The 27,159-nt window shown below is 61.3% G+C and overlaps 5 protein-coding genes across 5 annotated transcripts; 4 read left to right on the forward strand and 1 right to left on the reverse strand.

Moving 5' to 3' along the window:
- Positions 1 to 369: 369 nt before the first annotated feature.
- On the forward strand, positions 370 to 990 carry PHYSODRAFT_514472 (hypothetical protein; the record flags this gene model as incomplete). The annotated part of the gene is made up of 1 exon (XM_009532775.1): positions 370 to 990. One exon carries the CDS (start codon positions 370 to 372, stop codon positions 988 to 990), a length of 621 nt encoding a protein of 206 aa, XP_009531070.1.
- A 746-nt stretch (positions 991 to 1,736) lies between these two features.
- Positions 1,737 to 1,967, forward strand: PHYSODRAFT_386568 (hypothetical protein; the record flags this gene model as incomplete). Its single annotated transcript, XM_009532776.1, has 1 exon — positions 1,737 to 1,967. A coding segment is annotated over one exon (231 nt), but the record flags the coding sequence as incomplete, so codon positions are not given.
- Positions 1,968 to 6,715: 4,748 nt separating this feature from the next.
- Positions 6,716 to 7,067, forward strand: PHYSODRAFT_335391 (hypothetical protein; the record flags this gene model as incomplete). The annotated part of the gene is made up of 2 exons (XM_009532777.1): positions 6,716 to 6,930; positions 6,956 to 7,067. The coding sequence occupies 2 exons, from the start codon at positions 6,716 to 6,718 to the stop codon at positions 7,065 to 7,067; spliced, it is 327 nt and encodes a 108-aa protein (XP_009531072.1).
- Positions 7,068 to 7,176: 109 nt separating this feature from the next.
- Positions 7,177 to 23,171, reverse strand: PHYSODRAFT_335392 (hypothetical protein; the record flags this gene model as incomplete). The annotated part of the gene is made up of 44 exons (XM_009532778.1): positions 7,177 to 7,667; positions 7,707 to 7,806; positions 7,881 to 8,067; positions 8,136 to 8,194; positions 8,299 to 8,566; positions 8,592 to 8,906; positions 8,932 to 9,313; positions 9,391 to 9,530; positions 9,556 to 9,870; positions 9,896 to 10,210; positions 10,236 to 10,550; positions 10,576 to 10,890; positions 10,916 to 11,230; positions 11,256 to 11,570; positions 11,596 to 11,910; positions 11,936 to 12,250; positions 12,276 to 12,590; positions 12,616 to 12,930; positions 12,956 to 13,160; positions 13,237 to 13,333; positions 13,386 to 13,673; positions 13,726 to 14,013; positions 14,066 to 14,681; positions 14,707 to 15,419; positions 15,472 to 15,759; positions 15,812 to 16,099; positions 16,152 to 16,439; positions 16,492 to 16,744; positions 16,770 to 17,151; positions 17,229 to 17,336; positions 17,416 to 18,106; positions 18,159 to 18,411; positions 18,437 to 19,114; positions 19,140 to 19,852; positions 19,905 to 20,157; positions 20,183 to 20,497; positions 20,523 to 20,837; positions 20,863 to 21,177; positions 21,203 to 21,517; positions 21,543 to 21,857; positions 21,883 to 22,197; positions 22,223 to 22,537; positions 22,563 to 22,912; positions 22,965 to 23,171. The coding sequence occupies 44 exons, from the start codon at positions 23,169 to 23,171 to the stop codon at positions 7,177 to 7,179; spliced, it is 14,256 nt and encodes a 4,751-aa protein (XP_009531073.1).
- A 660-nt stretch (positions 23,172 to 23,831) lies between these two features.
- Positions 23,832 to 24,434, forward strand: PHYSODRAFT_335393 (hypothetical protein; the record flags this gene model as incomplete). Its single annotated transcript, XM_009532779.1, has 4 exons — positions 23,832 to 23,921; positions 23,966 to 24,062; positions 24,095 to 24,164; positions 24,236 to 24,434. 4 exons carry the CDS (start codon positions 23,832 to 23,834, stop codon positions 24,432 to 24,434), a joined length of 456 nt encoding a protein of 151 aa, XP_009531074.1.
- Positions 24,435 to 27,159: the final 2,725 nt, after the last annotated feature.

Consider the following 27,159-nt stretch of genomic DNA (forward strand, 5'->3'; position numbering starts at 1 on the left):
GTCGCCAACAATTAACCCCTTGTTTGGAGACATTGAGTTGTCTGCTTAGCCTGTATACGGTCGTGTTTTGCGTCGTTGCGAGCCTCATTCGATCAAGCACGAGGCTGGAAATGTTACCCATTGGCACGGCGACTTCTGGACCGATAAGTTGGATATCCATTGAGCCTCAGTGGCTCTCTCAAATTGAGGGTCCATTGGGTTGGTGCGACGCTTCATTCCAGAACTTCCACCAGATTGCGCAACATGGCGGGCGAAGGCGATTCGCAGTTGCTGAGGGCAGTGCGGGACGAAGACGTCGAGCGCGTGAAATCTCTCGTAGAGGCCGGGGAAGATGTGAACCAGCGCAACGCGTGCGGCGAGACCGCGCTGATGGAAGCTGCCAGGACAGGGAACCTGAGCGTCGTTCGCTTTCTGACCGACGCCGGTGCCGACGTAAACTCCGTGGATTCCCTCGAGAGGACTCCGTTGATATGTGCAACCGGGAAAGACCATAACTTCGCCGTCGTCCAGTTTCTCGTTGAAAGCGGTGCCCACGTCAACGCCGTGGCGCGCAACAGGTCGACTCCACTGTTGGAAGCGGCTGGAAAAGGGGACCTCGACGTCATCCGATTTCTTGTTGAGCGTGGCGCCCTCATCAACATCGCAGACGCGTCTGGAGAAACGGCACTCATGCACGCGGCTGAGGCGGGCGGGATGGACGTTGCTTGTTTCCTCGTTGACAACGGTGCCAGCGTCAACGCTGCCAATAACTATCGATGGACCTCGCTCCTGTGTGCCACAAGGAATGGGCACACAGACGTCGCTAGAATGCTAATTGCGAACGGCGCCGCTGTTGACGCTGCGGCGGTGGACGGACGAACTTCGTTGCTAATTGCTACGATGAGAAACGACTTGGAGGCGGTTCAGCTTTTGATCCAGAAAGGTGCTAATGTTGACGCCGTGGACGACAGCGGACAGACATCACTGATGCATGCGGAGATTCAGAAATGACTAGATTTCTAGTAAAGTCCGGTGCCAACGTCAATGCTGTGAGCGATAGTTTAGCTACTCCGCTGATGTATGCGACTTGTGCGGACACTCCGAATCTGGCGAATATTAGGTTTCTCGTCGAGCGCGGAGCCAACGCCAACGCTGTCGACAAGGATGAGGAAACGGCGCTAATGACCGCGTCCGCGTATGGCGATGTGGAAGTCGTTCGATATCTCGTCGATCGTGGCGCCAACGCCAACGCTGTGAACTGTAAGGGATGGTCACCGATTGTGTTTGCGATGGGATACGGAAAGTTGGATGCTGCTCAGTTTCTTGCTGAGGCGGGGGCTGATACCGGTGATGTGAAACAACATGAGGTGGAGATGCTACGAGACGCGGTTGATAACAGCAACTTGAATGTCGTTGAGTATCTCGTGGAGAGCGGCGCTGACGTTAATGCAACGGGTCCTGATAAAAAAAACCTATTGGTGCTTGCAGCAGAAAAGAACCACATGGATGTCGTTCGATTGCTCGTCAAATGCGGGGCCGATGTCAATGTTGCGAACGAGACAAATGAAACCCCACTACTTCGGGCAGCAAAAGACGGTGCATGGGGGATTGTTGACTTTCTGATTGATAGTGGGGCCGATGTCAGCGTTGCGGATGAAGACGGATGGACAGCGCTATTGCATGCTGTTGCTACGACTACGTTCTCGCTCGATAGCGTTCGATTACTTGTCGAAAGTGGTGCCGATATCAACGCTGCTGATAAAGACGGGTGCTCCCCATTGTACTACGCTGCAGAAATCAGCAACTTAAATGCCGTTCGATATCTCGTCGAATCGGGTTCTGACGTCAATTCTCTGGATGAGAATAACACCGCCCCATTGATGACAGCGGCCCGGAAGGGAGGGTTGGAAGTGGTTCAATTTCTCGTTGATGCTGGTGCTGACGTCAACGCTACAGATAGTGCCGGATTAACCGCACTCATGCGTGCAGCGGCGGAGGGTGCATTCGATGTCGTTCAGTATCTCGCCCAGCACGGCGCCGACGTAAATTCTGTCGACAAGAACGAAACGACGATGCTGATGCATGCTGCTAAGGGCGGCAGTCTGGATGCTGTTCGGTTTGTCTTCAAGAGTCAGACCGACGCTCAAGCTGTGGACAAAGACGGATGGACCCCATTAATGTACGCGGTACGAAGCAGTAGCTTGGATGTAGTCCGATTTCTCTTGGAGAATGGCGCTGACATGAACAGCGCGAACAGCGACGGTAAGACGGCGGCTTACATTGCTTCCAGTCGCGGCCACACGGATATCCAACAGCTTCTGATGCCAGCTCCAATGAGTAATCCTCTTGATCGACAATAGCGAGTCCGAAAACTAGGATGTGGCTGTGGTGTAGCGGGATCGGCCAAAATCTGGTGAAGATCGAATGTATTGGCGTGACGCGGGGATAGGTTGTGGAGCAGCGCGGGAATCTTCGCTCTGCGTCCGAGTATACGCTCCGATCGAGGGTTGTTCGCTCCGATCGGTCGGCCTGGAGTCGATCCACGGCCTGTAGTTGCCTTTCCGGGTGTGTTCCTTCCTTTCGTGAGTTGCTTGCCGCTTCCTATAGCGGGATCGAGGTTGATCGAGAGGAGAAACGATCGCCGGCCATGCAGTATCCGGTCGATCGAGGGTTCGCACACAAGAAATAGATCGCTAGAGTAGGTCAAGCTGGCCAATGTATTAATCCAGTCTTAACCGTACCACTAGCTCACTGTCCAAAGTGTCGATGCTTGCCGAGGCCAATGTAGTTCCTGGGACTTGACGACTTGAGGGGACTTGTGCTCTTCGGTGCAAATTCTGCTCTGATTTATGTTTAGCTGGTGTCTCTCTACCACTACCATCTCACCTACCATCCTACAACTAAACAACTACTGGATTCTTGTCCTGGCTTCGCCCCCATGTGCTCCCCATCTTGGCTGATCGGCGATCGACGATCGACGATCCACAGCTCTCGATCGCGATCAGTCCACTTCGGTCTTCAGCCGTCCCACTCTACGATGTCGCTCGTTGATCTTGCCCTCGTGCATGACGTCCTTCGCTTTCGACATGCGCCCTTCACACCGCGCCTCTTCGATCGGTGTGGGACGAGGCATCACCACTCTCCATGTGTCGATCAGCTTTGATCTACCTGGTTCCACACCCCGCCTACGTGCGAGTATCATCCCGGTACCTCGATCGCTCGTCGAATCTCCTCGATCTCCGCAATCCCAGTCTTGTTCAGGTCGCCCTTCTCTCGATCATTGATCCCCTTGATTTTTGGTCGATCGTTTATGCCGCCTTTCTCAGAGAACAAATCTTGTTCTCGCGCTTCTCCACATGGCCTTCTAGGTCCTTCGTGGTCGCCAACAGAAACACTCCGCGCTTGTTCATATCACCCTTGAGATGTGTTCCGTCCAGACCGATGACGTGTCGGCAGTGTACTTGAAGGCATGCCCCTGGAAAAACGCAAGCCCTTCTGAACATGTTATTCTCGCGCCTGCCAAACCCGTAGCATGTCTTGGAGTTCGCATCACTCACCATGGCTAGATATCCCTCCAGCTTCTGGTAACTCCCGACGACGTCGTCGCGCAGCGATTCGAGAAGATCCCGCTTGATCTTGGATGCCGCAGTTCGGTTCGTTATCACCCCCTTAGTCATCAAAAAGTCGATGATAGCCCGCCCTGTGCCCGAGGCCCACGTTCCGCTGTAAGAGGGGATCAACTCACGCTCAACGACGCCCCTCATCACTCGGTAGGGCACGCTGACGAGAGGTATCTCCTGCGAGACCGCCTTCAACAAAGGTATCGCCCTGAAAACCGCCGTGTCTGAAGTGGTCATGGGCCAGACACATCCTTGTTATCTTCCAGTTGTTGCGGATCCCGTACACCGTAATGAAAAATGGGCAGTTGGCAGTGCTGCCTGGAATGAGCTGCTGCTGCCCTTTCACCGCCTTGCAAGTGTACTTGGCGTTTCCTTCTTGACGACGAGAGTGATAGCTGTTGTTGGCCACGCGAATGGAAAAGCCACGGGCTCGAGCAAACTCGCGACAGCGTTGCAGCAGAGCCTTTTTCGACTCAAGCGTCGCAGACGCAACGTTGTTCCCATGGTCGGAAACTACGCCGTAAGAAGAGGGGTCGAGGGGATCCAAGCCGACATCTAGCTCAGGTCGTAGCATGCGCATCTCGATGACTTCGGCGATGTCCGCTTCTTCGACAGCGGATGAGGTGATCATGGGCGAAGACATTGTCCGGGTGACCGAAACAGGAGAGGTGGTAGAGGTGCTGAGGCGTGTAGTTGGGTGGGTATCCGACAAAAAGACGAATGAGCCCTGCAGTGAAAACTCGCGAGCTAAGAGAACACGGGCTAAACGAGGTGGTTATGAAACTCCTACAGAGATGTGTTGCTAAGCTCCGGCCCAAGATACTGAAAAAAAGTATGAACGTCCGTTTCAAAATGTACGACAAGAAGCTCAGAATACCGCGAAGTGAGATGCTCGGAATGCCCGTCCGTTTTAAAACTTACGAGTCGTAAGTTATTGCTGTCGTACGTTACAATAAACGTAAGAGTACTTAACAGAGGCGTGGCCTGCTCAGAATGCCCGTCCGTTTTAAAACTTACGAGTCGTAGGTTGTTGCTTTCAGACTTTTCAACAAACCCAACTGTACTTATCAGACGCGCGGCCGACGAAGTTTTAATATAGAACCAAGTGCGTTAGTTTGGTCTGCGTGCATACAATTCTACGAAGCGATGATGTAAACTTACACATTAGCATTACGACACTCTTACTCTAAAAAGTTAATTTCGTACGATATTACTTGGCCCTGGAAAACAGTTATTTTTGCCCATAAAATTAACGTTCAATTCGGATATGATAAAACGTTATTTTTGACTGTGGCAATCTACTTGCAAATTGATGCATTCACCTACTTAGACTTTTACAAAAAGGCTTCAATCTACTTGAAACTTAATTCCTCGCGCGTATGTCATCTCCTGCATGATTTAGCACATCCAGCATGGATTAGCATCCTTTTGGCACTTTCCGAAAGTGCCATTTCCGAGCCAAGCTGGCTTCGAAACACGACTTCAAAGCCACTATGATTTACCACTAAGTACGAACACTATCTAGTGCACTAATTAGGAGGGAAAACCGGTTGCAAAGCACAATATCATAGAGCACATATATATCATAGAGCACACTTTCGATTATCCAATGAAAGCCATATAATTCACACTTGAAATAAGACATTCAATCTCGGAGCCTGATAGCCGCGCTCGTTGCGTTACGCCATTTTGAATGGCGCGAACAGGTAGAACGCGCTTAAAAAGTGAAGGTGACGCGCGGCCAAAGCAGTACGAGCGCTCGTTGCGATTACTTAAGTACGTACGAGTTCAAGCTGTGTGTGCTTCGATTCCTAGACACTACACCGATGGCAAAAACGGTAGCTAACGGAAAACGCCAATTTGTATACCGCATACTATTGAATTGAACACTTGTCAAATCTAGAAAGATATACAAATAGGAGGGGGGGTTATACTACCAAAGTAGCTCCGACGCATTCAAGTCTGAAATATTGTGTGTAGAGCTAGCTACGTTCTGCAAAACCTCTTTGATGGCATCCTGCCAACGTATGTACCAGTCTTCAAACCATGGAGACATCCATAGATTGCGCAGAGTTGGTTCACAACGTCTCTCATGCCGTTAGATGCAAGCAGAACTTAGACCAACAACCAAAACCATTTTTCTTTGGGTACCTTACGGTAATTTTGCGTAAAGTTACACAAAATGCAAACAGTACCGAATACAAGTGTCAGTTTTTAAACTGTGGTCTTTAAAAAGATAAAAATAACCGGATCTTGCTTGCCGTATTTGACAAAGTAATACTTACACGGAAAATAAAGGGTGATTTTCAATTTTAAGACATCTCTTAGCCAATCAAAAGATGTTTACATGCTAAACTTCACATAAATTTCAAGAAAATTATAAGCACTCAACGTTCTATACGGTTTGGTTGAGGTATACAAATTGGCGTAGGTACAATAGCTTTGTATACTGAGCACATTCTATCAGATTTGAGAGGAGGTATTCAATTCGGGAAGGGTACGCTATTTGGCGCTATCCGTTAGGTATTTTCCTGACGGGAAGGTGATTCCCTTCATTTCATTTTCATCCGGGCTTCAGGAACAAACTTTGCCAGGAGGTCTTTCACCGTCTTGGCCGCGATAGTTCCGCCAGATCGAAGGTCACTCCAGGAATCTCGTACACGTCCATGATCTTCGTGAATATTAACCCTATCGTTAACGCCATACATTTCTGTTTGAAGGGACACCATACAAACTTTAAGTAAAACGGGGTAAAATGATGCATGAAGTATCATTTTGCTGTATTAGGTTTGCGAGGCCAACTGATCAAAAGTATACGTGATGGGAGGTTTGAAGCGACCTTTCGATCAAAAAGATACGTGAGGCATCATTTTACTGCTTCTCTGTGATTCGCTGCGAATCGACAAAAGTATCAGTGGAAGCAGTACCGTGAGAACAGCACCCTAACAAAACTTTAGTAAGAGCGGTACCGTGGATCACAGCGCCATCTTGTGGATTATGTGGGGCTTTTCCTAGTTGTGAAGCGGCGGCGCCGTGGTCTCCGATGCGACGCTGGCGAATATGGCGGCTGTCCTGGACCTGGCCGGAGCGTCTCCGACGGCGGCGACAAGCACGCGATGACTGCGGGCATCTCGGGCAGCAAGCACAACGGCGGCCGCAGCGCCACCGTGTGTGCCGTCAACAGCATGGTCTCGGAGGCTTCCGCGGCGACCGTGGCCGTGTTGGATGTGATCGGGGGCGTCTCCGCTGGCATGGTCACGAACGCGACGGTGGCATTCGGCTCGGGCAGCGAGCGCAACGACAGCGGCAGTCCGCACGCAGGTTGCCGCCGGTAGTAGCGTCAGCGGCGTCGCCAGCGACATCGACAGCAGGGTCTCGGACACGATGGAGGTGACCGTGGCCTTGGGGGATGCGGTCAGAGCTACGATGTTCGTGCAAGACGTTGATGTAGATGTGTACAATGGCTGATATATGTTATTGGCTCTACAGGTAATGAACAATGGGATGAACATGTCTGACAAACGAAGTATATTGAATGTCCCTTTCCATTCTGCGCGAGGTACTTAGATGTAGGGCTCTACAACCCTGGTGTACCAGTATGCGTGATGAAGCTGGGAAGACCAAGACACGTGAACGTCGATACGCTGCGGAGCGTCCAGACAGAGCAGAAGTTGCGCGGGCAGGTTGGGCGGTGCCCGCCGCAAATTGTTGCCATGACAACGACGTGGACCAAACCTGCTGCTGAAGATGCAAAGTCCTCCAGCGCCGCAAAACTTGTAGGCTCGAAAACGATATTCTTCGCAAATAAAACACTGCACCCGTCAATATCCTCGCGTACGGCTGGGCTCATCGCTCTGAGGTCGGCCTCGTGAATCGTGACCTTGGATAAATTCGGGAAATCCACGCGTGCGCCACGAATCAGCAGTTTGGACATGTTTGCCAAGTTGTCCTGGAACTCAATCCCGATGCATCTCCCAACACAAGTCTCCAGTGCCACTTGTGCAACCACGTTGCCGATCCCAGATCCAAAGTCAACAAAAGTGTCGGCGATTGTAAGCGTTGGAATGACTGCCAGTATTGCTGAAACCCCAGTTAGCGATATCTCACCAGCATGACAATCCGGCGCATGGACGGGTTGACGCAAGGCCGAGGCATACAAACTTGACACAGCGTCATGAACGTTGCCAACATTATCGGGAGCGCTCACCTTGTGGCCACCACTAAGCGCGTCCGTGCCGATTTTTGATCCCGAAATCTCCTTGGGAAAGAATCTAAGCTCACGCCGTGTGTCCTCTTCAGCGTCTTTAGACGAATCTGCAGCTGTCGCTGTGTCTTCCCGCAGTATGGCATCCCCAACCAGACAGCCCGCCAGTTAATTCGGCGGCCTGCATCAACCTGCTCCTTTGCCAGCCGATAACGCAGCAAGTCCTCTTCGTCCGAGAAGTCTGCCATCGGGTTGCCACGAGATCTAGAAATCTATAATGCCATACATACCATAAGATATTTGGTCTCATACTTCTTCGCCTGATAACCTACCGACCTTTCACAAAGGTCCCATCCCCATCAATGTACTCAACACCAGGTTCAAGACGCTCCTACCGCCAGCAAGGCAACTAAGCCCGGCTATCGATGCCGCTGCTACAAACGCTCTCGTGGCACTGCCCAGCCAACACGAAAGCACCCCTATTAGCCTTTCGACCGCGCCGAATGCCACCGTCACGTTCGTGACCATGCCAGCGGAGATGCCCCCGATCACGTCCAACACGGCCACGGTCGCCGCGGAAGCCTCCGAGACCATGCTGTTGACGGCACACACGGCGGCGCTGCGGCCGCCGTTGTGCTTGCTGCCCGAGTCGCCCGCCACCATCGCGTCCGCGTCCGTGTCCATGTCGGCGGAGACGCCGCTGACCACGTCCACCAAGGCCACGGTCACCTCCATCGTGTCCGAGACCCTGCTGTCGATGTCGCTGGCGACGCCGCTGACGCTACTACCGGCGGCAACCTGCGTGCGGACTGCCGCTGTCGTTGCGCTCGCTGCCCGAGCCGAATGCCACCGTCGCGTTCGTGACCATGCCAGCGGAGACGCCCCCGATCACATCCAACACGGCCACGGTCGCCGCGGAAGCCTCCGAGACCATGCTGTTGACGGCACACACGGTGGCGCTGCGGCCGCCGTTGTGCTTGCTGCCCGAGTCGCCCGCCACCATCGCGTCCGCGTCCGTGTCCATGTCGGCGGAGACGCCACTGACCACGTCCACCAAGGCCACGGTCACCTCCATCGTGTCCGAGACCCTGCTGTCGATGTCGCTGGCGACGCCGCTGACGCTACTACCGGCGGCAACCTGCGTGCGGACTGCCGCTGTCGTTGCGCTCGCTGCCCGAGCCGAATGCCACCGTCGCGTTCGTGACCATGCCAGCGGAGACGCCCCCGATCACATCCAACACGGCCACGGTCGCCGCGGAAGCCTCCGAGACCATGCTGTTGACGGCACACACGGTGGCGCTGCGGCCGCCGTTGTGCTTGCTGCCCGAGTCGCCCGCCACCATCGCGTCCGCGTCCGTGTCGCCGACGGCGGAGACGCCACTGACCACGTCCACCAAGGCCACGGTCACCTCCATCGTGTTCGAGACCCTGCTGTCGATGTCGCTGGCGACGCCGCTGACGCTACTACCGGCGGCAACCTGCGTGCGGACTGCCGCTGTCGTTGCGCTCGCTGCCCGAGCCGAATGCCACCGTCGCGTTCGTGACCATGCCAGCGGAGACGCCCCCGATCACATCCAACACGGCCACGGCCGCCGTTGTGCTTGCTGCCCGAGTCGCCCGCCACCATCGCGTCCGCGTCCGTGTCCATGTCGGCGGAGACGCCACTGACCACGTCCACCAAGGCCACGGTCACCTCCATCGTGTCCGAGACCCTGCTGTCGATGTCGCTGGCGACGCCGCTGACGCTACTACCGGCGGCAACCTGCGTGCGGACTGCCGCTGTCGTTGCGCTCGCTGCCCGAGCCGAATGCCACCGTCGCGTTCGTGACCATGCCAGCGGAGACGCCCCCGATCACATCCAACACGGCCACGGTCGCCGCGGAAGCCTCCGAGACCATGCTGTTGACGGCACACACGGTGGCGCTGCGGCCGCCGTTGTGCTTGCTGCCCGAGTCGCCCGCCACCATCGCGTCCGCGTCCGTGTCGCCGACGGCGGAGACGCCACTGACCACGTCCACCAAGGCCACGGTCACCTCCATCGTGTCCGAGACCCTGCTGTCGATGTCGCTGGCGACGCCGCTGACGCTACTACCGGCGGCAACCTGCGTGCGGACTGCCGCTGTCGTTGCGCTCGCTGCCCGAGCCGAATGCCACCGTCGCGTTCGTGACCATGCCAGCGGAGACGCCCCCGATCACATCCAACACGGCCACGGTCGCCGCGGAAGCCTCCGAGACCATGCTGTTGACGGCACACACGGTGGCGCTGCGGCCGCCGTTGTGCTTGCTGCCCGAGTCGCCCGCCACCATCGCGTCCGCGTCCGTGTCCATGTCGGCGGAGACGCCACTGACCACGTCCACCAAGGCCACGGTCACCTCCATCGCGTCCGAGACCCTGCTGTCGATGTCGCTGGCGACGCCGCTGACGCTACTACCGGCGGCAACCTGCGTGCGGACTGCCGCTGTCGTTGCGCTCGCTGCCCGAGCCGAATGCCACCGTCGCGTTCGTGACCATGCCAGCGGAGACGCCCCCGATCACATCCAACACGGCCACGGTCGCCGCGGAAGCCTCCGAGACCATGCTGTTGACGGCACACACGGTGGCGCTGCGGCCGCCGTTGTGCTTGCTGCCCGAGTCGCCCGCCACCATCGCGTCCCCATCCGTGTCCATGTCGGCGGAGACGCCACTGACCACGTCCACCAAGGCCACGGTCACCTCCATCGTGTCCGAGACCCTGCTGTCGATGTCGCTGGCGACGCCGCTGACGCTACTACCGGCGGCAACCTGCGTGCGGACTGCCGCTGTCGTTGCGCTCGCTGCCCGAGCCGAATGCCACCGTCGCGTTCGTGACCATGCCAGCGGAGACGCCCCCGATCACATCCAACACGGCCACGGTCGCCGCGGAAGCCTCCGAGACCATGCTGTTGACGGCACACACGGTGGCGCTGCGGCCGCCGTTGTGCTTGCTGCCCGAGTCGCCCGCCACCATCGCGTCCGCATCCGTGTCGCCGACGGCGGAGACGCCACTGACCACGTCCACCAAGGCCACGGTCACCTCTATCGTGTCCGAGACCCTGCTGTCGATGTCGCTGGCGACGCCGCTGACGCTACTACCGGCGGCAACCTGCGTGCGGACTGCCGCTGTCGTTGCGCTCGCTGCCCGAGCCGAATGCCACCGTCGCGTTCGTGACCATGCCAGCGGAGACGCCCCCGATCACATCCAACACGGCCACGGTCGCCGCGGAAGCCTCCGAGACCATGCTGTTGACGGCACACACGGTGGCGCTGCGGCCGCCGTTGTGCTTGCTGCCCGAGTCGCCCGCCACCATCGCGTCCCCATCCGTGTCCATGTCGGCGGAGACGCCACTGACCACGTCCACCAAGGCCACGGTCACCTCCATCGTGTCCGAGACCCTGCTGTCGATGTCGCTGGCGACGCCGCTGACGCTACTACCGGCGGCAACCTGCGTGCGGACTGCCGCTGTCGTTGCGCTCGCTGCCCGAGCCGAATGCCACCGTCGCGTTCGTGACCATGCCAGCGGAGACGCCCCCGATCACATCCAACACGGCCACGGTCGCCGCGGAAGCCTCCGAGACCATGCTGTTGACGGCACACACGGTGGCGCTGCGGCCGCCGTTGTGCTTGCTGCCCGAGTCGCCCGCCACCATCGCGTCCGCGTCCGTGTCCATGTCGGCGGAGACGCCACTGACCACGTCCACCAAGGCCACGGTCACCTCCATCGTGTCCGAGACCCTGCTGTCGATGTCGCTGGCGACGCCGCTGACACTACTACCGGCGGCAACCTGCGTGCGGACTGCCGCTGTCGTTGCGCTCGCTGCCCGAGCCGAATGCCACCGTCGCGTTCGTGACCATGCCAGCGGAGACGCCCCCGATCACATCCAACACGGCCACGGTCGCCGCGGAAGCCTCCGAGACCATGCTGCTGACGGCACACACGGTGGCGCTGCGGCCGCCGTTGTGCTTGCTGCCCGAGTCGCCCGCCACCATCGCGTCCCCATCCGTGTCCATGTCGGCGGAGACGCCACTGACCACGTCCACCAAGGCCACGGTCACCTCCATCGTGTCCGAGACCCTGCTGTCGATGTCGCTGGCGACGCCGCTGACGCTACTACCGGCGGCAACCTGCGTGCGGACTGCCGCTGTCGTTGCGCTCGCTGCCCGAGCCGAATGCCACCGTCGCGTTCGTGACCATGCCAGCGGAGACGCCCCCGATCACATCCAACACGGCCACGGTCGCCGCGGAAGCCTCCGAGACCATGCTGTTGACGGCACACACGGTGGCGCTGCGGCCGCCGTTGTGCTTGCTGCCCGAGTCGCCCGCCACCATCGCGTCCGCATCCGTGTCGCCGACGGCGGAGACGCCACTGACCACGTCCACCAAGGCCACGGTCACCTCTATCGTGTCCGAGACCCTGCTGTCGATGTCGCTGGCGACGCCGCTGACGCTACTACCGGCGGCAACCTGCGTGCGGACTGCCGCTGTCGTTGCGCTCGCTGCCCGAGCCGAATGCCACCGTCGCGTTCGTGACCATGCCAGCGGAGACGCCCCCGATCACATCCAACACGGCCACGGTCGCCGCGGAAGCCTCCGAGACCATGCTGCTGACGGCACACACGGTGGCGCTGCGGCCGCCGTTGTGCTTGCTGCCCGAGTCGCCCGCCACCATCGCGTCCCCATCCGTGTCGCCGACGGCGGAGACGCCACTGACCACGTCCACCAAGGCCACGGTCACCTCCATCGTGTCCGAGACCCTGCTGTCGATGTCGCTGGCGACGCCGCTGACGCTACTACCGGCGGCAACCTGCGTGCGGACTGCCGCTGTCGTTGCGCTCGCTGCCCGAGCCGAATGCCACCGTCGCGTTCGTGACCATGCCAGCGGAGACGCCCCCGATCACATCCAACACGGCCACGGTCGCCGCGGAAGCCTCCGAGACCATGCTGTTGACGGCACACACGGTGGCGCTGCGGCCGCCGTTGTGCTTGCTGCCCGAGTCGCCCGCCACCATCGCGTCCGCATCCGTGTCGCCGACGGCGGAGACGCCACTGACCACGTCCACCAAGGCCACGGTCACCTCCATCGTGTCCGAGACCCTGCTGTCGATGTCGCTGGCGACGCCGCTGACGCTACTACCGGCGGCAACCTGCGTGCGGACTGCCGCTGTCGTTGCGCTCGCTGCCCGAGCCGAATGCCACCGTCGCGTTCGTGACCATGCCAGCGGAGACGCCACTGACCACGTCCACCAAGGCCACGGTCACCTCCATCGTGTCCGAGACCCTGCTGTCGATGTCGCTGGCGACGCCGCTGACGCTACTACCGGCGTCAACCTGCGTGCGGACTGCCGCTGTCGTTGCGCTCGCTGCCCCAGCCGAATGCCACCGTCGCGTTCGTGACCATGCCAGCGGAGACGCCACTGACCACGTCCACCAAGGCCACGGTCACCTCCATCGTGTCCGAGACCCTGCTGTCGATGTCGCTGGCGACGCCGCTGACGCTACTACCGGCGTCAACCTGCGTGCGGACTGCCGCTGTCGTTGCGCTCGCTGCCCGAGCCGAATGCCACCGTCGCGTTCGTGACCATGCCAGCGGAGACGCCCCCGATCACATCCAACACGGCCACGGTCGCCGCGGAAGCCTCCGAGACCATGCTGTTGACGGCACACACGGTGGCGCTGCGGCCGCCGTTGTGCTTCCTGCCCGAGTCGCCCGCCACCATCGCGTCCCCATCCGTGTCGCCGACGGCGGAGACGCCACTGACCACGTCCACCAAGGCCACGGTCACCTCCATCGTGTCCGAGACCCTGCTGTCGATGTCGCTGGCGACGCCGCTGACGCTACTACCGGCGTCAACCTGCGTGCGGACTGCCGCTGTCGTTGCGCTCGCTGCCCGAGCCGAATGCCACCGTCGCGTTCGTGACCATGCCAGCGGAGACGCCCCCGATCACATCCAACACGGCCACGGTCGCCGCGGAAGCCTCCGAGACCATGCTGCTGACGGCACACACGGTGGCGCTGCGGCCGCCGTTGTGCTTGCTGCCCGAGTCGCCCGCCACCATCGCGTCCCCATCCGTGTCCATGTCGGCGGAGACGCCACTGACCACGTCCACCAAGGCCACGGTCACCTCCATCGTGTCCGAGACCCTGCTGTCGATGTCGCTGGCGACGCCGCTGACGCTACTACCGGCGTCAACCTGCGTGCGGACTGCCGCTGTCGTTGCGCTCGCTGCCCGAGCCGAATGCCACCGTCGCGTTCGTGACCATGCCAGCGGAGACGCCCCCGATCACATCCAACACGGCCACGGTCGCCGCGGAAGCCTCCGAGACCATGCTGTTGACGGCACACACGGTGGCGCTACGGCCGCCGTTGTGCTTGCTGCCCGAGTCGCCCGCCACCATCGCGTCCCCATCCGTGTCGCCGACGGCGGAGACGCCACTGACCACGTCCACCAAGGCCACGGTCACCTCCATCGTGTCCGAGACCCTGCTGTCGATGTCGCTGGCGACGCCGCTGACGCTACTACCGGCGTCAACCTGCGTGCGGACTGCCGCTGTCGTTGCGCTCGCTGCCCGAGCCGAATGCCACCGTCGCGTTCGTGACCATGCCACCGTCGCGTTCGTGACCGTGCCAGCGGAGACGCCCCCGATCACATCCAACACGGCCACGGTCGCCGCGGAAGCCTCCGAGACCATGCTGTTGACGGCACACACGGCGGCGCTGCGGCCGCCGTTGTGCTTGCTGCCCGAGTCGCCCGCCACCATCGCGTCCCCATCCGTGTCGCCGACGGCGGAGACGCCACTGACCACGTCCACCAAGGCCACGGTCACCTCCATCGTGTCCGAGACCCTGCTGTCGATGTCGCTGGCGACGCCGCTGACACTACTACCGGCGTCGACCTGCGTGCGGACTGCCGCTGTCGTTGCGCTCGCTGCCCGAGCCGAATGCCACCGTCGCGTTCGTGACCATGCCAGCGGAGACGCCCCCGATCACATCCAACACGGCCACGGTCGCCGCGGAAGCCTCCGAGACCATGCTGCTGACGGCACACACGGTGGCGCTGCGGCCGCCGTTGTGCTTGCTGCCCGAGTCGCCCGCCACCATCGCGTCCCCATCCGTGTCCATGTCGGCGGAGACGCCACTGACCACGTCCACCAAGGCCACGGTCACCTCCATCGTGTCCGAGACCCTGCTGTCGATGTCGCTGGCGACGCCGCTGACGCTACTACCGGCGTCAACCTGCGTGCGGACTGCCGCTGTCGTTGCGCTCGCTGCCCGAGCCGAATGCCACCGTCGCGTTCGTGACCATGCCACCGTCGCGTTCGTGACCGTGCCAGCGGAGACGCCCCCGATCACATCCAACACGGCCACGGTCGCCGCGGAAGCCTCCGAGACCATGCTGCTGACGGCACACACGGCGGCGCTGCGGCCGCCGTTGTGCTTGCTGCCCGAGTCGCCCGCCACCATCGCGTCCGCATCCGTGTCGCCGACGGCGGAGACGCCACTGACCACGTCCACCAAGGCCACGGTCACCTCCATCGTGTCCGAGACCCTGCTGTCGATGTCGCTGGCGACGCCGCTGACACTACTACCGGCGTCAACCTGCGTGCGGACTGCCGCTGTCGTTGCGCTCGCTGCCCGAGCCGAATGCCACCGTCGCGTTCGTGACCATGCCAGCGGAGACGCCCCCGATCACATCCAACACGGCCACGGTCGCCGCGGAAGCCTCCGAGACCATGCTGTTGACGGCACACACGGTGGCGCTGCGGCCGCCGTTGTGCTTGCTGCCCGAGTCGCCCGCCACCATCGCGTCCCCATCCGTGTCGCCGACGGCGGAGACGCCGCTGACCACGTCCACCAAGGCCACGGTCACCTCCATCGTGTCCGAGACCCTGCTGTCGATGTCGCTGGCGACGCCGCTGACGCTACTACCGGCGTCAACCTGCGTGCGGACTGCCGCTGTCGTTGCGCTCGCTGCCCGAGCCGAATGCCACCGTCGCGTTCGTGACCATGCCAGCGGAGACGCCCCCGATCACATCCAACACGGCCACGGTCGCCGCGGAAGCCTCCGAGACCATGCTGTTGACGGCACACACGGTGGCGCTGCGGCCGCCGTTGTGCTTGCTGCCCGAGTCGCCCGCCACCATCGCGTCAGCGTCCGTGTCCATGTCGGCGGAGACGCCACTGACCACGTCCACCAAGGCCACGGTCACCTCCATCGTGTCCGAGACCCTGCTGTCGATGTCGCTGGCGACGCCGCTGACGCTACTACCGGCGTCAACCTGCGTGCGGACTGCCGCTGTCGTTGCGCTCGCTGCCCGAGCCGAATGCCACCGTCGCGTTCGTGACCATGCCAGCGGAGACGCCCCCGATCACATCCAACACGGCCACGGTCGCCGCGGAAGCCTCCGAGACCATGCTGTTGACGGCACACACGGTGGCGCTGCGGCCGCCGTTGTGCTTGCTGCCCGAGTCGCCCGCCACCATCGCGTCCCCATCCGTGTCGCCGACGGCGGAGACGCCACTGACCACGTCCACCAAGGCCACGGTCACCTCCATCGTGTCCGAGACCCTGCTGTCGATGTCGCTGGCGACGCCGCTGACGCTACTACCGGCGTCAACCTGCGTGCGGACTGCCGCTGTCGTTGCGCTCGCTGCCCGAGCCGAATGCCACCGTCGCGTTCGTGACCATGCCAGCGGAGACGCCCCCGATCACATCCAACACGGCCACGGTCGCCGCGGAAGCCTCCGAGACCATGCTGCTGACGGCACACACGGTGGCGCTGTGGCCGCCGTTGTGCTTGCTGCCCGAGTCGCCCGCCACCATCGCGTCCCCATCCGTGTCGCCGACGGCGGAGACGCCGCTGACCACGTCCACCAAGGCCACGGTCACCTCCATCGTGTCCGAGACCCTGCTGTCGATGTCGCTGGCGACGCCGCTGACGCTACTACCGGCGGCAACCTGCGTGCGGACTGCCGCTGTCGTTGCGCTCGCTGCCCGAGCCGAATGCCACCGTCGCGTTCGTGACCATGCCAGCGGAGACGCCCCCGATCACATCCAACACGGCCACGGTCGCCGCGGAAGCCTCCGAGACCATGCTGTTGACGGCACACACGGCGGCGCTGCGGCCGCCGTTGTGCTTGCTGCCCGAGTCGCCCGCCACCATCGCGTCCGCGTCCGTGTCCATGTCGGCGGAGACGCCGCTGACCACGTCCACCAAGGCCACGGTCACCTCCATCGTGTCCGAGACCCTGCTGTCGATGTCGCTGGCGACGCCGCTGACGCTACTACCGGCGGCGACCTGCGTGCGGACTGCCGCTGTCGTTGCGCTCGCTGCCCGAGCCGAATGCCACCGTCGCGTTCGTGACCATGCCAGCGGAGACGCCCCCGATCACATCCAACACGGCCACGGCCGCCGTTGTGCTTGCTGCCCGAGTCGCCCGCCACCATCGCGTCAGCGTCCGTGTCCATGTCGGCGGAGACGCCACTGACCACGTCCACCAAGGCCACGGTCACCTCTATCGTGTCCGAGACCCTGCTGTCGATGTCGCTGGCGACGCCGCTGACGCTACTACCGGCGTCAACCTGCGTGCGGACTGCCGCTGTCGTTGCGCTCGCTGCCCGAGCCGAATGCCACCGTCGCGTTCGTGACCATGCCAGCGGAGACGCCCCCGATCACATCCAACAAGGCCACGGTCGCCGCGGAAGCCTCCGAGACCATGCTGTTGACGGCACACACGGTGGCGCTGCGGCCGCCGTTGTGCTTGCTGCCCGAGTCGCCCGCCACCATCGCGTCAGCGTCCGTGTCCATGTCGGCGGAGACGCCACTGACCACGTCCACCAAGGCCACGGTCACCTCCATCGTGTCCGAGACCCTGCTGTCGATGTCGCTGGCGACGCCGCTGACGCTACTACCGGCGTCAACCTGCGTGCGGACTGCCGCTGTCGTTGCGCTCGCTGCCCGAGCCGAATGCCACCGTCGCGTTCGTGACCATGCCACCGTCGCGTTCGTGACCGTGCCAGCGGAGACGCCCCCGATCACATCCAACACGGCCACGGTCGCCGCGGAAGCCTCCGAGACCATGCTGCTGACGGCACACACGGTGGCGCTGCGGCCGCCGTTGTGCTTGCTGCCCGAGTCGCCCGCCACCATCGCGTCCCCATCCGTGTCCATGTCGGCGGAGACGCCACTGACCACGTCCACCAAGGCCACGGTCACCTCCATCGTGTCCGAGACCCTGCTGTCGATGTCGCTGGCGACGCCGCTGACGCTACTACCGGCGTCAACCTGCGTGCGGACTGCCGCTGTCGTTGCGCTCGCTGCCCGAGCCGAATGCCACCGTCGCGTTCGTGACCATGCCAGCGGAGACGCCCCCGATCACATCCAACACGGCCACGGTCGCCGCGGAAGCCTCCGAGACCATGCTGTTGACGGCACACACGGCGGCGCTGCGGCCGCCGTTGTGCTTGCTGCCCGAGTCGCCCGCCACCATCGCGTCCGCGTCCGTGTCCATGTCGGCGGAGACGCCGCTGACCACGTCCACCAAGGCCACGGTCACCTCCATCGTGTCCGAGACCCTGCTGTCGATGTCGCTGGCGACGCCGCTGACGCTACTACCGGCGGCAACCTGCGTGCGGACTGCCGCTGTCGTTGCGCTCGCTGCCCGAGCCGAATGCCACCGTCGCGTTCGTGACCATGCCAGCGGAGACGCCCCCGATCACATCCAACACGGCCACGGTCGCCGCGGAAGCCTCCGAGACCATGCTGTTGACGGCACACACGGTGGCGCTGCGGCCGCCGTTGTGCTTGCTGCCCGAGTCGCCCGCCACCATCGCGTCAGCGTCCGTGTCCATGTCGGCGGAGACGCCACTGACCACGTCCACCAAGGCCACGGTCACCTCCATCGTGTCCGAGACCCTGCTGTCGATGTCGCTGGCGACGCCGCTGACGCTACTACCGGCGTCAACCTGCGTGCGGACTGCCGCTGTCGTTGCGCTCGCTGCCCGAGCCGAATGCCACCGTCGCGTTCGTGACCATGCCACCGTCGCGTTCGTGACCGTGCCAGCGGAGACGCCCCCGATCACATCCAACACGGCCACGGTCGCCGCGGAAGCCTCCGAGACCATGCTGCTGACGGCACACACGGTGGCGCTGCGGCCGCCGTTGTGCTTGCTGCCCGAGTCGCCCGCCACCATCGCGTCCCCATCCGTGTCCATGTCGGCGGAGACGCCACTGACCACGTCCACCAAGGCCACGGTCACCTCCATCGTGTCCGAGACCCTGCTGTCGATGTCGCTGGCGACGCCGCTGACGCTACTACCGGCGGCAACCTGCGTGCGGACTGCCGCTGTCGTTGCGCTCGCTGCCCGAGCCGAATGCCACCGTCGCGTTCGTGACCATGCCAGCGGAGACGCCCCCGATCACATCCAACACGGCCACGGTCGCCGCGGAAGCCTCCGAGACCATGCTGTTGACGGCACACACGGTGGCGCTGCGGCCGCCGTTGTGCTTGCTGCCCGAGTCGCCCGCCACCATCGCGTCAGCGTCCGTGTCCATGTCGGCGGAGACGCCACTGACCACGTCCACCAAGGCCACGGTCACCTCCATCGTGTCCGAGACCCTGCTGTCGATGTCGCTGGCGACGCCGCTGACGCTACTACCGGCGTCAACCTGCGTGCGGACTGCCGCTGTCGTTGCGCTCGCTGCCCGAGCCGAATGCCACCGTCGCGTTCGTGACCATGCCACCGTCGCGTTCGTGACCGTGCCAGCGGAGACGCCCCCGATCACATCCAACACGGCCACGGTCGCCGCGGAAGCCTCCGAGACCATGCTGCTGACGGCACACACGGTGGCGCTGCGGCCGCCGTTGTGCTTGCTGCCCGAGTCGCCCGCCACCATCGCGTCCCCATCCGTGTCCATGTCGGCGGAGACGCCACTGACCACGTCCACCAAGGCCACGGTCACCTCCATCGTGTCCGAGACCCTGCTGTCGATGTCGCTGGCGACGCCGCTGACGCTACTACCGGCGTCAACCTGCGTGCGGACTGCCGCTGTCGTTGCGCTCGCTGCCCGAGCCGAATGCCACCGTCGCGTTCGTGACCATGCCAGCGGAGACGCCCCCGATCACATCCAACACGGCCACGGTCGCCGCGGAAGCCTCCGAGACCATGCTGTTGACGGCACACACGGCGGCGCTGCGGCCGCCGTTGTGCTTGCTGCCCGAGTCGCCCGCCACCATCGCGTCCGCGTCCGTGTCCATGTCGGCGGAGACGCCGCTGACCACGTCCACCAAGGCCACGGTCACCTCCATCGTGTCCGAGACCCTGCTGTCGATGTCGCTGGCGACGCCGCTGACGCTACTACCGGCGGCAACCTGCGTGCGGACTGCCGCTGTCGTTGCGCTCGCTGCCCGAGCCGAATGCCACCGTCGCGTTCGTGACCATGCCAGCGGAGACGCCCCCGATCACATCCAACACGGCCACGGTCGCCGCGGAAGCCTCCGAGACCATGCTGTTGACGGCACACACGGTGGCGCTGCGGCCGCCGTTGTGCTTGCTGCCCGAGTCGCCCGCCACCATCGCGTCCGCGTCCGTGTCCATGTCGGCGGAGACGCCGCTGACCACGTCCACCAAGGCCACGGTCACCTCCATCGTGTCCGAGACCCTGCTGTCGATGTCGCTGGCGACGCCGCTGACGCTACTACCGGCGGCAACCTGCGTGCGGACTGCCGCTGTCGTTGCGCTCGCTGCCCGAGCCGAATGCCACCGTCGCGTTCGTGACCATGCCAGCGGAGACGCCCCCGATCACATCCAACACGGCCACGGTCGCCGCGGAAGCCTCCGAGACCATGCTGTTGACGGCACACACGGTGGCGCTGCGGCCGCCGTTGTGCTTGCTGCCCGAGTCGCCCGCCACCATCGCGTCCGCGTCCGTGTCCATGTCGGCGGAGACGCCGCTGACCACGTCCACCAAGGCCACGGTCACCTCCATCGTGTCCGAGACCCTGCTGTCGATGTCGCTGGCGACGCCGCTGACGCTACTACCGGCGGCGACCTGCGTGCGGACTGCCGCTGTCGTTGCGCTCGCTGCCCGAGCCGAATGCCACCGTCGCGTTCGTGACCATGCCAGCGGAGACGCCCCCGATCACATCCAACACGGCCACGGTCGCCGCGGAAGCCTCCGAGACCATGCTGTTGACGGCACACACGGTGGCGCTGCGGCCGCCGTTGTGCTTGCTGCCCGAGTCGCCCGCCACCATCGCGTCCCCATCCGTGTCGCCGACGGCGGAGACGCCACTGACCACGTCCACCAAGGCCACGGTCACCTCCATCGTGTCCGAGACCCTGCTGTCGATGTCGCTGGCGACGCCGCTGACGCTACTACCGGCGGCAACCTGCGTGCGGACTGCCGCTGTCGTTGCGCTCGCTGCCCGAGCCGAATGCCACCGTCGCGTTCGTGACCATGCCAGCGGAGACGCCCCCGATCACATCCAACACGGCCACGGTCGCCGCGGAAGCCTCCGAGACCATGCTGTTGACGGCACACACGGTGGCGCTGCGGCCGCCGTTGTGCTTGCTGCCCGAGTCGCCCGCCACCATCGCGTCCGCGTCCGTGTCCATGTCGGCGGAGACGCCGCTGACCACGTCCACCAAGGCCACGGTCACCTCCATCGTGTCCGAGACCCTGCTGTCGATGTCGCTGGCGACGCCGCTGACGCTACTACCGGCGGCGACCTGCGTGCGGACTGCCGCTGTCGTTGCGCTCGCTGCCCGAGCCGAATGCCACCGTCGCGTTCGTGACCATGCCAGCGGAGACGCCCCCGATCACATCCAACACGGCCACGGTCGCCGCGGAAGCCTCCGAGACCATGCTGTTGACGGCACACACGGCGGCGCTGCGGCCGCCGTTGTGCTTGCTGCCCGAGTCGCCCGCCACCATCGCGTCCGCGTCCGTGTCCATGTCGGCGGAGACGCCGCTGACCACGTCCACCAAGGCCACGGTCACCTCCATCGTGTCCGAGACCCTGCTGTCGATGTCGCTGGCGACGCCGCTGACGCTACTACCGGCGGCGACCTGCGTGCGGACTGCCGCTGTCGTTGCGCTCGCTGCCCGAGCCGAATGCCACCGTCGCGTTCGTGACCATGCCAGCGGAGACGCCCCCGATCACATCCAACACGGCCACGGTCGCCGCGGAAGCCTCCGAGACCATGCTGTTGACGGCACACACGGTGGCGCTGCGGCCGCCGTTGTGCTTGCTGCCCGAGTCGCCCGCCACCATCGCGTCCGCGTCCGTGTCCATGTCGGCGGAGACGCCGCTGACCACGTCCACCAAGGCCACGGTCACCTCCATCGTGTCCGAGACCCTGCTGTCGATGTCGCTGGCGACGCCGCTGACGCTACTACCGGCGGCAACCTGCGTGCGGACTGCCGCTGTCGTTGCGCTCGCTGCCCGAGCCGAATGCCACCGTCGCGTTCGTGACCATGCCAGCGGAGACGCCCCCGATCACATCCAACACGGCCACGGTCGCCGCGGAAGCCTCCGAGACCATGCTGTTGACGGCACACACGGTGGCGCTGCGGCCGCCGTTGTGCTTGCTGCCCGAGTCGCCCGCCACCATCGCGTCCGCGTCCGTGTCCATGTCGGCGGAGACGCCGCTGACCACGTCCACCAAGGCCACGGTCACCTCCATCGTGTCCGAGACCCTGCTGTCGATGTCGCTGGCGACGCCGCTGACGCTACTACCGGCGGCAACCTGCGTGCGGACTGCCGCTGTCGTTGCGCTCGCTGCCCGAGCCGAATGCCACCGTCGCGATCGTGACCATGCCAGCGGAGACGCCCCCGATCACATCCAACACGGCCACGGTCGCCGCGGAAGCCTCCGAGACCATGCTGTTGACGGCACACACGGTGGCGCTGCGGCCGCCGTTGTGCTTGCTGCCCGAGTCGCCCGCCACCATCGCGTCCGCGTCCGTGTCCATGTCGGCGGAGACGCCGCTGACCACGTCCACCAAGGCCACGGTCACCTCCATCGTGTCCGAGACCCTGCTGTCGATGTCGCTGGCGACGCCGCTGACGCTACTACCGGCGTCAACCTGCGTGCGGACTGCCGCTGTCGTTGCGCTCGCTGCCCGAGCCGAATGCCACCGTCGCGTTCGTGACCATGCCAGCGGAGACGCCCCCGATCACATCCAACAAGGCCACGGTCGCCGCGGAAGCCTCCGAGACCATGCTGTTGACGGCACACACGGCGGCGCTGCGGCCGCCGTTGTGCTTGCTGCCCGAGTCGCCCGCCACCATCGCATCCGTGTCGCCGACGGCGGAGACGTTTCCGACCAGGTCCATCAAGACCATGATTGGGGGAATGCCGATGGTAGGGCGTTTCGGCGAGGGAGAACGGGTAGAGCGGTCGCGATACATAATGTCACATAAATAGGCTATTGGTATTTGAAGTGGTTTACACAACATGTAAAGGCTCGCCTTTTTGGTGCCCATTTTGCTTTGGTTGATCTTTTCAAGCTTTCCCGCGCTGACATTTTTTCCCATGTCTTCGCTTTGACCAATCAAAACCTGTCTCCAAAAACTCGATGACAGTGATTGGCTGCCAAAGTTCAACAAGAAGTGTGATTGGTGGAATTAGTTCAAATCGATCCACTGTTGTTTGGTCGGCTTGCTCGGCTTGCTCCGAATCAAAATGACCTTCTCGCATCGGAGCTCATTTCCGATTTTGCAAGCTCGATCCCAAGTGTCCCTGGCTGACCACGCTCCGTTCTTCCGGTTTCCACGCCTCGGACGACGGTGGTACACATGTGCTGGCCGTACCCATCGTTTACGGCGCGTGGCTGCCCGTGATACTGTGCACGCTGCGGTCAAGTCCAGCCTGCCAGTTCGCCCCATCACTCTCCAAGTCCAGCGTCGTTGGAGTCGCCACACGCTCAGCTCCTGTGTGTCGACGCATCTGCTGCTGCTGACCGCCTGTGCTACTTGACGCGCTGACCTCGGGACGCACCGGGCATGAAGATGGACTCGCAGTCCGTCGTGTACCCACCCGACGACCACGTCCCGCACAACCGCCGCAACAGCGCATTTGTTGTCGATAACGCAGTGCTACTAGAACTGGCGCTGGGATGGTGTCGTTTGTCCCGTAGTCCCCAACTCTCCTCACGGCATTGCCGCCGGGTGTGGCTGTCAACCACGTTCAGCTGCGAGACGCCAAGATTCCGCTACAGGACCCCGAGATGGAGCGTCGGAGGCGGCACTGGACGACTGCCCACTAGACCTGCAGGTGGACGGCGTTCTCCCGCCCTATTTTCGCTTCCAGCGATCCTCATCGACGGACAACCGCGCGTAGATGCCTCAGGAGGGAGCGGGGTGCCACCGGCGACAAAGATCAAGAGAGGCTACCGCTAGAAATGGAGCGTTCGAGTCCCATCGGGGGTCAAGATGGAGCCTGAAGTCGCCATGACGACGACGTCGCAAGCGCCCAATTTGCCCAGCGACAGGGACACGCAGACGGCATTGGCACTTGGCAGCAGTGTATCTACGATGGGCGTCACCACTGTCGCCGTGTACCGTAGTTCGGACCGTCGCTATGGGGGCTTGCATGGGTCAACGTAACTCTGGAGACGATGCCGAAGCCGCTACAGCACTTACATTTGGTAGCAATACTGGAGTAAATCTAAGTACCGTATGTTACCGTTGAACGCTTTGAGTACTCGTACTATTCATGACTCTGTGTAATTACACTGTATTCATCCCGCACTCGATATCCGATGCATTTTGCACGGTACCTTGTCAGCACAGCTACGCTGCATTCCGCATGGCGGGCATTGAACCTGCACCGGTGGGTTCAAACTCCACCATACTAACATCACATACAACGATGAGTCGAACCACCCCATACAAAGCCTAGTACGTTCGGTCCCTTTGAACACTTCGAACATGGCCATACAAATAACAATATATTCGGTCCAATGGCTCAAGCGAGACCGATGCATGCAAACCAGTTAGAGATCTTTGCCGTGAAGGAGCCACTGGTACGCTAGCTGAGCTCGTCCACCACCACATACCCAATGCCACGAAAGCGGAAGCAGCGGTCGAGCACCTGCGAGCCCACAGCTAAGCGACAACAATCACGACGCTCGGGTCCTATCTCACCTTCAGCTCCCACCGGTCTAGGTACGATCCGTTGCTTACCTAGCGCTCGAGCAAGGTATCATATTGACGCGTGTCCACCGGCATACAGTCCTCGCGGATGACCATGCGATGTTTGGATCTGTTTGGCGAGTTCTAAGTGCGGCTGGTTGGAGTTCAAAGCGTCCAACAGGGCGAAGCTGGAGTGATCTGTACCGCTATATCCCTCCCGGTGGTGACTCGAATGGAACAGAGGGTATCGACTATTTTCTGGGTGAACGAGCGCTTTTGGAGCACTATCGGCGGACATTGGTAGTGGAGGATGGTGATACGGATGGTGCGATGACGAAACTGATGCCGACCAAAACAACGTTAATATATGTGGGGCTGGCGATGTTGCTCTCAACGCGGCAGATGATGTACGTGGTAGTAGCGGCGGAGTTCCTGGAGCGAGTGCAAACGACGTTGATTGTGAGAAAGCCGCGCTTCCGGGAGTAAGCTGTCACGAATCGGTGTTTGATGGTGCTGCCAGCACCTCTCAGGATTATGATGGTGCTGCCTCTGCTGTATCTACACCGCCAACATCAGCGCGCGTCGTACCCGTACATGCAGCAGCTACGCGAGACCATTTACTCCAGCTAGATCACCACGCACCCACCGCATCGTCTGGTACATGTGCGCAATGTGCAGTCTGCAATATGGAGTGTTCAACCGAGTGCAGTTGTACCTGGTGCAAAAAATGTCTCCATCACTTCTGCTCTCATGATGTCTGCGTTTCGTTGAATATCCCAGACCCTAATGGTGGATTCGCCAAGGATTTTGGTGATAGCAGCTATTGCAGCACGCTTTGCTACACAAACGCTACAAAAATGAACTTGGTGGACCAAGGGAGAAGTGATGAACGACCCAATGCCCTACTTGACCTCCCCGCGAGTGCTTTGACGCCAAGTGTGGCTCCGTCGGAACCTGCAGAGACCAACGCCGCCACACATCCTGCTACAAATTGCTCGGGGGCAGCAAAACCTAAGCGAAAAAAGCGCGGTCCTGCCGAACAATCAGCTCCAAAGGCACCCCGAAGCGAAAACCAAGCTGCGCAACGGAAAACGAAAAGCAAGAAGGCACCTACCAAGGCCAGTAAACCCAAGGCTGTGGCAATGAAAGAAGAGTTGATTCGCCGAGCACATGCGGCTGCCGAAAAATTTGTTGATGCTAGCGTAGCATTTTCACCGGCTGATGAGGAGTGGATGCCGCTCAGTTTGTAACGCGACGTTGGCGCAGCATTTTTGATTGGTGTGGTGACTCGCTACAGCCTGGCAAGCGAAAAATATGCTGACAATGTTAGCGTTCCTCACGACAAATTTCAGGTTCAATGGACGTGTACTGCTTTTCAAATAAAAGATCACGTTCACCATGTTTCCGAAGCCATCATCACCCGTGGTATCCGCCAGTTTGCCAACATGGAAAAAGACAAACTTCAATTTGGAGAGTCTTGGACGTCCCTGTGCAACATGGTCCCCAAACTATCAAACATTCCTGCACTGACAGATGAATTTGAGGAGATGGACGAGCGTGGTTATCGTGAGTGGTTTGCGTTTCGCGGGCGGAAAGAATTGCAGCGCCCTTTGTGCCCTGGTGAAGTCGAAGAGATAGCGTCAATGACATTTTCACCCACAGCATCGCTTGGCCAACCGTCAGGGCTATTTACACATCCGGATGGGTCTTCAACTACCCGACTACGCCCGGAAAGTCATGGGTTGTTTGGGCATTCAGCAACCTCATCGTTCTTCGCGTTTATTCCGTTGTCGTTCTGGATCCAAGTGGTCGTCTTTACCAACGAGTATGCAGACGCATCTGGCAGCCCATCGGCAACTCCTGTAAGTTTAGAGGAACTGATGAAATTCCTTGGGATCCTCTGGTACATGACTCTGTTCGACAAGGGTGAGATGAGAAATTACTGGGTGGACGACGAGGAAGCAACTATTTTTTCCTGGAGCGCGTACTACTAGTTTGAAGTCAATTATGACATGGCGAAGATTCCTGTACATCCGTAAGAATTTGAGTTTTCGTTCCAAGGTGTCTACCTCCGACATCAAGCGCGGTCCTGTAGCTAGAATACGACCACTCATGAGCATTCTGAAATCGCGATGCCTGCGCCATGTTGAAGTCGGTCGAAACGTGGCTGTTGATGAGGCCACAATTGCCTGCCGAT

The sequence above is a fragment of the Phytophthora sojae genome, assembly GCF_000149755.1.
Source record: "Phytophthora sojae unplaced genomic scaffold PHYSOscaffold_6, whole genome shotgun sequence".
In the NCBI taxonomy this organism is placed as follows: Eukaryota; Oomycota; class Peronosporomycetes; order Peronosporales; family Peronosporaceae; genus Phytophthora; species Phytophthora sojae.